At 58.4% G+C, this 8,945-nt stretch overlaps 4 protein-coding genes across 4 annotated transcripts; 2 read left to right on the top strand and 2 right to left on the bottom strand.

Annotated features, from left to right (window-relative positions):
- Positions 1 to 38: 38 nt before the first annotated feature.
- On the bottom strand, positions 39 to 2,358 carry CHGG_06134 (uncharacterized protein; the record flags this gene model as incomplete). Its single annotated transcript, XM_001222228.1, has 3 exons — positions 39 to 1,278; positions 1,361 to 1,561; positions 2,216 to 2,358. 3 exons carry the CDS (start codon positions 2,356 to 2,358, stop codon positions 39 to 41), a joined length of 1,584 nt encoding a protein of 527 aa, XP_001222229.1.
- Positions 2,359 to 3,253: 895 nt separating this feature from the next.
- Positions 3,254 to 5,030, top strand: CHGG_06133 (uncharacterized protein; the record flags this gene model as incomplete). The annotated part of the gene is made up of 3 exons (XM_001222227.1): positions 3,254 to 3,361; positions 3,450 to 4,318; positions 4,418 to 5,030. 3 exons carry the CDS (start codon positions 3,254 to 3,256, stop codon positions 5,028 to 5,030), a joined length of 1,590 nt encoding a protein of 529 aa, XP_001222228.1.
- Positions 5,031 to 5,609: 579 nt separating this feature from the next.
- Positions 5,610 to 6,464, bottom strand: CHGG_06132 (uncharacterized protein; the record flags this gene model as incomplete). Its single annotated transcript, XM_001222226.1, has 3 exons — positions 5,610 to 6,164; positions 6,230 to 6,289; positions 6,360 to 6,464. The coding sequence occupies 3 exons, from the start codon at positions 6,462 to 6,464 to the stop codon at positions 5,610 to 5,612; spliced, it is 720 nt and encodes a 239-aa protein (XP_001222227.1).
- A 1,412-nt stretch (positions 6,465 to 7,876) lies between these two features.
- Positions 7,877 to 8,935, top strand: CHGG_06131 (uncharacterized protein; the record flags this gene model as incomplete). Its single annotated transcript, XM_001222225.1, has 3 exons — positions 7,877 to 8,129; positions 8,403 to 8,630; positions 8,742 to 8,935. The coding sequence occupies 3 exons, from the start codon at positions 7,877 to 7,879 to the stop codon at positions 8,933 to 8,935; spliced, it is 675 nt and encodes a 224-aa protein (XP_001222226.1).
- Between the last annotated feature and the right edge of the window lie 10 nt (positions 8,936 to 8,945).

The following is an 8,945-nucleotide window of genomic DNA, read 5'->3' as shown; positions in this document are numbered from 1 at the left end:
CCATAAACCCGCTCCGAAAGATACCCTACCTATAAACTTTAACGCGATCCTCCATTTCCCCCCACCCTCCTCCCCTCATTGTCTCCCCTCCTCAACGCATACAACACCCCCCCCGCATCCCACTTCTTCTTCACCCCGCTCAACCTCTCCCAATTCCCCCCAAAAAAATCCTCCCTCCACCGCGGCTGCCGAAAATCCGCCTCATTCACGTACGTCCCCCCGCCCGGCGTGACGGCCTCCACCTGCGGCACCACCTCGTTCGTAATCCACTCCTGGTCCGCCAGCATGCGCGGCCAGGCCTCCGGCGCCGAGTCCCACCGCGTGATGAGCTGCAGCTGGACGGCGGTGGTGCGCCAGGCGGGGAGGACGGCGTTGGGCGGGGTGTTGGGGGGGGTGGCGTAGGAGGCGGCGCTGCCGGCGAGGATGAGGCCTTGCGCGGTGAGGTTTTGGAGGGTTAGTTGAAGCGCGGTGTTGGTGCTGGGGGTTTGGAGGATGGTGCGCGGGATGAGGCGCGAGCCAAATTGGTAGGCGGATACGGCCAGGTTGCCGTTGGGGAGGGGCCCCATGTACGTGTCGTAGTGGGCGAGGAAGGGGAGGGTGGTGTATTTGGTGGCGAAAGGGATGCCGAGGGTGGTGAGGGTGGTGAGGAAGGGGGCGAGCACCGTGTCGCGGATGTGCTCGCCCGTGCTGTTGTAGATGGTGACGGGGTTGAGTTGGAGGAGTTGGTTGGTGGCCGTGTAGATGATGTGGGCGCCTTGGTCGGTCATGTTGGGGAGGAGCGCGTGGAGGGCGGTGAGGGCCTCGTCAAACTTGGCTTGGGTGGTGTAGGCAGCGGAGAGTTGCAGGCTGGCGCCGCCGATTAGGGCTTGAGGATGGGTCTTGACTGTCATGCTGACGACGACGGCGTAGGTGCCGGGTCCGCCGCCCGAAAGGGCCCAGTAGAGGTCGCTGTTTTCGGTGGGCGACGCGGTCACGAGGCGCCCGTCGGTCGTCACCACGTCGTAAGACAGCACCTGGTCGGCGCCGAGGCCGAAGCTGGAGCTGAGCGAGGAGTGTCCGGCGCCCATGGTGAAGCCGGCGAGGCCGACGGTGGGGCACTCGCCTGTCACAGCCACCACGCCGGCAGCATCGGCGGCTTCGGCGGCTTGGTAGCCCATGACACCGGCACCGATCTTCATGGCTGTGCCGGTGAAGTAGCTATCGGACCAGGGGGATGAAGTCGATGCTGTTGAGATGGTGGGGTCCATATGGTCAGCGCGCCAGCTCCTGTTGAGCGTCCTAAGTACCTGGAGAGTTTTCGGTTAGTGGGTGAGGCAAGAAAAGAGGGAGAGAGAAAGAGATTAAGCAGAGTTCTACTTACTCATGACCCCTGTTACGCACGACAAGACGGACCTTATTCGTCCTGGCAAAGTTCACGGTGGCCTGGATATCGGCGGCGCCGGAAACGTTGACAGCGTAGCTCACATAGTTGCCCAACTCACAGGGAGTCGACGGCGACGTAAAGGGGTCACAGCTTTGATTGGCAAAGTACGGCTGCATGACAGACGAGGATGATTCCAAGCTAGGTATGTTAGTCATCAATATTCAAAATATAACAACAGGGGCAACGAACTGTGTTCCTGGTACCATCCATTTCTGCTGCAAAAGCGTGCATGCCACGGGATCGTAGTTTGGTTCATGGCAGACGGAACCGATGGGTACCGTAGCAACTAGCCGGCCTCCGACGGTGTTGTTCAGTTTCCCCCATAAAGTAGCGTTTGGCCAGTTAGGGTCTCCCGGGAGAGAGAGGCACTGGCTTGAGCCAACCTTGACAGCACAGCCCGCGAGCACGATGGCACGGGCGACCGACTTCATGATAACGCCGGAGTTGGGATTCGGGAAACGAGTGGACGGAGTGTTTGGTCTCTCAAGCGAAGCGAGAGATGCCAGGCAAGGACAGCAAAAGAATGACCGACGGCAAGCGAGGACGGACAAAAACCAAGTAGATAGTCAATAGTTCGTTTGGCCTGGGAGTTGCCAAGGCCTTATAGCCTCCCCAACCGTTCCGAGTCTGTCGATTGTTCGTGCCTTCCACGGGCCTCGGCTGCCTCTTTCTTCTGGGTGTGGGTGGGGGGGGACCAGACTTCTTCTAGCCGTTGCGTCCGAGAACGGGTTCCTCGATATCCCTGGTATAGAAGCCGGAGATGGTAGCAAACTAGGCTACACATCCGCTCACTGCATCTCTGGGCAAAGCTGAATAGGACTGGCGCCAGCCCACAACCACGTGGCGCCGGTGTGCAAGATCCAGACACAGGACTCTCCCGGCGCTAACAGTTGGGCCAGAGCCGTTTTTGGATGGCTGGGGGCAAAATGGTTCATGCTGTATCCACTCACACCTTCGGCCCTGAGTTTTGTTCGGCGCAAATGTGGGAAATGCCCCGAGAAGTGTCTCAACACGAGTCACGTCTCGGCCGGGTCTTTTGTGGGGAGCAAAATCAAGATTAGCGACGATGCAACACCGTCTCCGGGCGTCTGGCAACTCGTTGGGCAAGGCTTGGTTCTGACCCCTGAGATCAGCGGACGCATCGACCCGCTCCCTGCAGGCCCATCACCTGCTTACGGCCGGGGTACCTCTGGCGAGCGTCAAATATTGTTCAAGTGCAACAAATCTTCAACTGCCATGGACCGGCCGTGCGTGCCCTCCCTACCGACAATACCCGACTGCCGGTGGTTTACCGGCCTGTGACAGTCTGGGCATATGTATGTAGTCTGTTACAGCGGGAGGCCAACCCCGATCCGGGATGGCGAAGGTCTCATCACACCCCCTCGGCCCTCATGGCTTCGTCTGTGTGCTCGCGAAGCGGCCAAGCGGCCAAGGTCCAAGACTCTAGTGTCGTCCAGTATCACCCCACTGCACGCAAGCAATAGACCAGGGACGAGAGAGCGTTTTCGTCCAAAGCCCAGGCCCAAAACTCCACCACACCGGTGTGGTTTCGTTCCGCACAATGCAACCGAGGGGCATAGCAAGGGCTACCCCGGATCATGCCTGTCGGTAGTTTTGCCACGGGGCAACGCATCTCATAAGGCGGGGACCCGATGATCGTTCCTGTCAACCCTTCGCCCGGGATCGGTCCCACACCCAGCAGAGCTCTCTTCTTGTCGATAGAAGAAGAAGGGCCTCTCTTGTCTTGCCGGCCCCCCGCCCGCCCCTCCTCTCCTTCCGCCAGTGCGTCTTGCTCGCCTGCGCACACACAGACACGCCTTTGACTACGATATGCGAGCTATCTTTGGACTTGTTGTAGGGCTCCTGGCGGCTGTCGTGCCGCTGGTGGCCGCGCAGGATGATACAGCTGCGGCGCTCCAAGCGCTCCCCAAATGCGCGGTATGTTGAGTCCTTAGTCCTTAGGGGTGGCCCTACGACGTTGTTGGGATATGAGGGACTGCCACTGATTTCCCTACCTGCTCGATAGGCCGACTGCTTGGTTGAAGGCGTCTTGAAGTCAGATTGTGCAAAGGACCCCACGCCGGCGTGCATCTGCACGAACGCACCTCTCCAGCGCGAGATCACCATATGCGTAACGGCCAACTGCACCGTGAAGGAGTCACTTGTTTTTGTGATCCCAACCCGTCACATCCTGAAAGTGGCTAACTCGGGGGGTCTGCGAACAGTGGCCAAGAACGCTACCAGTACGACATGTGGTGTACCGGTTCGGGACCGGGCTCTTACCTACGATGCGACCTCGATCGTGTTGGCCTCGATATCGTGCGGCATCGTGGCCCTGCGGATAGGCTTCAAGCTGCTGGTGACACGCAGTATGTCGCCGGACGACTATGTGGTCTCGCTGCTGGTGGCCTTCGCCATCCCGAGCATCGTCATCATCCACATCGGCACGACGCCCAACGGCGTGGGGCGTGACATCTGGACGCTGACCCCAGAGAACATCACCAACTTCCTTTTCTACTTCTACATCATGGCCATGCTGTACTTTGCGCAGGTCATGCTGGTGAAGCTGTGCATGCTGCTGTTCTACCTGCGCATCTTCCCGAGCCCGACCGTGCGGCGGCTGCTCTGGGGCACCGTCATCTTCAACGTCGTGTCGTGTCATCTTCTTCTTCATCGCCATCTTCAGTGCAGGCCCATCAGCCACTTCTGGAACAACTGGGATGGCGAGCACGAAGGGAAGTGCCTGAATTCCAACGCCATCGCCTGGGCCAACGCGGCCATCAGCATCGCCCTCGACTTCTGGATGCTGGCCATCCCACTCGCCCAGATCAAGTCGCTCAACCTGCATTGGAAGAAGAAGATTGGCGTAGCCCTCATGTTTGTCGTCGGCACCTTGTATGTCCACCCCCTTTCCCGTCCCTTTCTTTTCATCCCCCATCGCCCACCCCCCCCCCAAAAAAAGATCAGTAACTAACCCCCCCTCCCCGCACACAGCGTAACCATCGTCTCCATCATCCGCCTCCACGCGCTCGTGACCTTCGCACAATCCAGCAACGCCACCTGGGACAACTTCCCCGTCTCACTCTGGTCGACCGTCGAGATCAACGTCGGCATCATGTGCACGTGCATGCCGACGCTGCGGCTCCTGCTCGTGCGCCTCTTCCCCGCCCTCGGCGGCACCACCAGCCGCAGCTACGGCTACGGCGGCGGCGGCGGCGGCGGCGGTGCTGGTGGTGGGTATTACAACAGCGGGGGTGGGAAGTCCGGTGCGGGAGGGGCGGGCAGGTCCGGGACGGGGGGCACGGGTGGTGGGACGGGGGCGAAGGGGAGTCGGCTGGTGCAGTCCGGGAGGCATCGCCCGTTGGGGAACTTGACGAGCACGGCGGTGTCGCGGGATAGGGATGTGGATTTGGATGAGCTGGATTGTGGGGATAGGGAGGGGGCGAATAGTGTGCCGCCGAGCTCGGCGAGCGCGGACTCGGTGGCGGTGGTGAAGGGGATGGGGATTGTGAGGCATCAGACGTTTGCGGTGCAGTATGATGATGATGATGAGGCGAGTTTGGTGGAGATGGGGGATCGGAAGCATGGGGGGAGGTTGTCGGGGTGAAGGGGGTGTGGGTTTGGGAAGGGGGGTTGAGTCAGGTTTGTCACTTGTGGGCGGGATACCTAGGGGAGATTGCTACGAAATGTGGGTTTATGGTTAATGGTATTGTTTTCAGCGCAATTTAATTCTGGTTTTTGACTCATCCCATCTGGCGTGGAAATGGCACGTTAATCGAGGTGTTGTTGATACCCCTGAACTTAGATGCATCATCGTCCAGCTCTTGTTTGTGGGCGGATGTGGTTCCGGGCCGTCATTGACTGCTTGCCACTCATCACTTGGCATTGCGATTCTGCATAGGATGATCGACGCCCAAATCCCACCGAGCTGGCGAGCTTAGCTGCATAGAAGCCGATCATTGCGCAGATCCCTTTTGGCACGATGCTCGCTGTGGGGCGCCTCTGCCCTCTTCTCTCGTGCAAGGATAGTCCCGAAAATCGCGAATTAATGAGGTACCTATATACACTGCCGAGTTCGTAATGGGATCCCTATACTACAGCTCCGATTTGCTAACAATTTCAAGGCTTGAAGGGTGAGGGGAAGGTGATGGAGAAGGATGTCCATGGTGGTGATTCGGCTCTTGGCTTAGTTGTTACCCCTGCCGTTGCCGTTGCCGTTGCCGTTGCCGTTGCCTCTGTTGCCACCTCCGCCCTGGTGGTGAGGCTCGCGAATCTCAAGCCCTTCAAGGTCCCGACCACCGTTCTGGTTGTTACCGTTTCCCCGGTTTCCACCGTTACCTCCTTGGTGGTGCGGCTCGCGAGTCTCTAGCTCCTCAACATCACGGGCGTTGTTCCTACCATTGCCGTTGCCATTGCCTCGGTTTCCACCTCCACCGCCCTGGTGGTGAGGCTCACGAGTCTCGAGTTCAACATCCCGAGCGTTGTTCCTGCCATTGCCGTTGCCACGCCCACCTCCACCACCACCCTGGTGATGGGGCTCACGCGTCTCAACGTCACGGGCGTTGTTCCTGCCGTTGCCCTTGCCTCGGCCGCCGCCGCCACCGCCCTGGTGGTGGGGCGAACGGGACTCGAGCTCGGGCTCGTCATCATCATCATCATCATCATCATCATCGGTCAGGTCCCGGGCGCCGTTGCGGCCGTTGCCCTTGCCCCTGCCTCCGCCGCCTCCTTGGTGGTGAGGCTATGAATAAAGTCAGCATGAGCACCGAGACGGGTATTGAGCGACTGAGGTCGTCAGTAACTTACAGAGCGAGCCTGGAGGGTAGGCAGACCATAAGCGGGAGCTGCCAAGGCCAAGGCGGGAATCTGTGGTTGATACTGGGTTAGTCCTGGACGGGAGATTTGCATAATCCCGACGCTAAAGGGATCAACATACCACAAGGCGAGCCACCTCATTGCCGGTCGGAGCAAAGGAGAGTGACGAGACCGCCGACGCGGCGATCACGCTGGCGACGAGGAACTGGCCGAAAGTAGTGTGCATCTTGGATATGAGTTTAGTTTATTTTTCTTAACAAAAAGGCTGACCGGCAGCTAAGGAGTGACGATAGTCAAATCGAGAAGTGAAGGTAGGAAAGAAAGTAAAAGCGGCGGAGACAACCTAGGGAAGTGAAGGTGGGCTGGTGAGTGGAGAGAGGGAAGAGATGGTTCAAGCTGAGAGCATCCGTTGATATTTGTATCTATTATCCATCATTCGTGAATGCGACTGCGTGCGAAATTCCTAGTACATTTTTCAAACCTTCAATCATAGAAAAAGGAAACTTGAGCCATGGCCCATGTCCGTCGTTGCATGATGCCCCTTGGCGATACGCCGATCAACAAGAGTCCTGGAACTGCGAGGACATGGGATGAAATCGCATGAGTATCAGACTGATGGATGGCATGGGCCCTGGTGTTTTGGGTGTGAGGTTGACCTCGTTGACAAAAGGCGATGAGCCAAGAACAGCGCTCGAAAGCGAGTGCGAAAGGTTGCATTGGTTCAGGGCTGCCGCCTGTCAAAACAGTCTCACGGTCCGAGCCAAGTGCCAAGGGGCTTGTTCGGCAGTGGGCTTGGCCAATGCTTAGCATACTCGCCAAGACTTAAAACGCTGGTGCGGGCTGCCCCATGGTTGGCCTGGGACGGGTCCTTCCTGACACAGATCGCTTGACCATTTTCCCAACCCAATCGAGAAAGCTGCCGCCTGACTGTGGTGAGCTTGGGCCCTGGGGCCAACTGCAACCTGGAAAATCTCCCACATACAACCCACATACAACCTTCCTCGCCTACCAAGACGAAACACAAAGTGCACCGTGCCACACCGCATTCAGCAATTGGGGTCAAGTTATTTCGTCTCATGTCATGTCCCTTCGGGCTTCGCGTGGATGATGAATGGGGCAGTGGGCTCCCCGTTACTCGACCCTTGAAGCGCCGAGTTGAAACCCGACTGTGCCTCACATTATGGTTCACACATGAGGTCGGGGAGGTCGGTTTGTGTCCCAGACCACCCATGGCCAGGGGCCTTCTTGTCCAGCCAACTAGGTACCTACCTATGCTTGCCTGCTTCCCGGCACAATCGACATGAAAATCCATGATTCCCATCCACTCCATGCGTCTCTCGCTTTGATCCTCCTCTTCTCCGATCTCCCGCTTAACCCTACCCCTAGATTCCCAGAGTGCTCGCCTCGTCTTGCCCTCTTACAGTCTTACCCCTGATACCTGGGGGATTCGGGACACTCTAGACAGTTTCAAAGAACCTAACAGCGCCACCCCAACGGCGACATTGAGGTTCTAGTTCTCATTCACCTCTTGGCTACCTTAGCTTAGTCCCCGGATTCCCCTTCTTGAACCTGAACCATCCCTCTCGTATGGTTCATCGATTACATTCCCAAACTGTATCTTGATATCGCCAACCCACCATGGCGCCAAGAGACGATTATGAGGCCGTCCCTTTGGACGACGAGAAACCATCCGAGGCAGGTTCCTGGGAAACAAGACCAAGCGCCGATGAGGCATACCGGATACAGGAGGCACGAAAGACAGCCAACCACTGGCTATGGATCGGGCACATCGCGTTGCTCTCCATATCAACAACCCTCTTCACCCTCGCCACCTGCATGAGGTATGCGAAGCCCTCCAGTCTGGCCGTCACCACGCAATACTCCACATACTGTAAGTATTAACTCCCAGTGAGAGCCCAAGGAAACCTTCCTGACGTACCGCTCACTGACCTCTCCCAACCCAGCCCCCGCCGCGCCCATCGTCCAATACGACACGCACAGGTACAACCTAACCCCCAACATGGACTGGTCGCCCTACGTCGGCAAGGGCCCCGAAGTCGACGAAGCATGGGAGCAAATCTCCCGAGGCAAGCCACCCCCCCCCAGCCCTTCCCCCCCTCATACATAAAACACCCCCCACTAACACACCCACCCCCACCCACAGTCGGCGACATGTCCATCACCCTCGAGGAGGTCACCCGCCTCGGCCTCTCGCCGGACTCGCTCAAGATCACGGACCCCAAGACGGGCCGGGTTGGCTACCGCGCCGCCATCGAGGTTTTCCACCAGCTGCACTGCCTCAACCTGCTGCGGCAGTTCTCGTATAAGGAGTACTACGCGACGGAGGGCGGGGATATTGATGCGCCGGCGGCGGATGTGAGGGGGCATGTTGGTATGTTTTTTTTTCCTTCTTTTTTTTTCTTGGGTGTCTGTTGTGGTCTTGGTTGTGGGCGTGGTTGTAAGGGGTGGGTGAGATCGGGGCTAATGCGTGTTGCCGTGACAGACCACTGCATCGAGACGCTGCGCATGAATTTGATGTGCCAGGCGGATATCGGCGTGTTTACCTTCAAGGTGTATCCGGAGCTGGGTGATGATGACCCGTGGCCGGACTTTTCGACGCTGCATACGTGCAGGAACTTTGAGGGCATCCGGGACTGGGCGCGCGGCAGGGCCGTGACCTGGGATGATAATGCGTAAGAGGAGGGGT

This window comes from Chaetomium globosum, genomic scaffold (genome assembly GCF_000143365.1).
Source record: "Chaetomium globosum CBS 148.51 scaffold_3 genomic scaffold, whole genome shotgun sequence".
Classification (NCBI taxonomy): domain Eukaryota; kingdom Fungi; phylum Ascomycota; class Sordariomycetes; order Sordariales; family Chaetomiaceae; genus Chaetomium; species Chaetomium globosum.
Note: the sequence above shows the minus strand (reverse complement) of the source record. Positions and strands in the feature narration are given on the sequence as shown.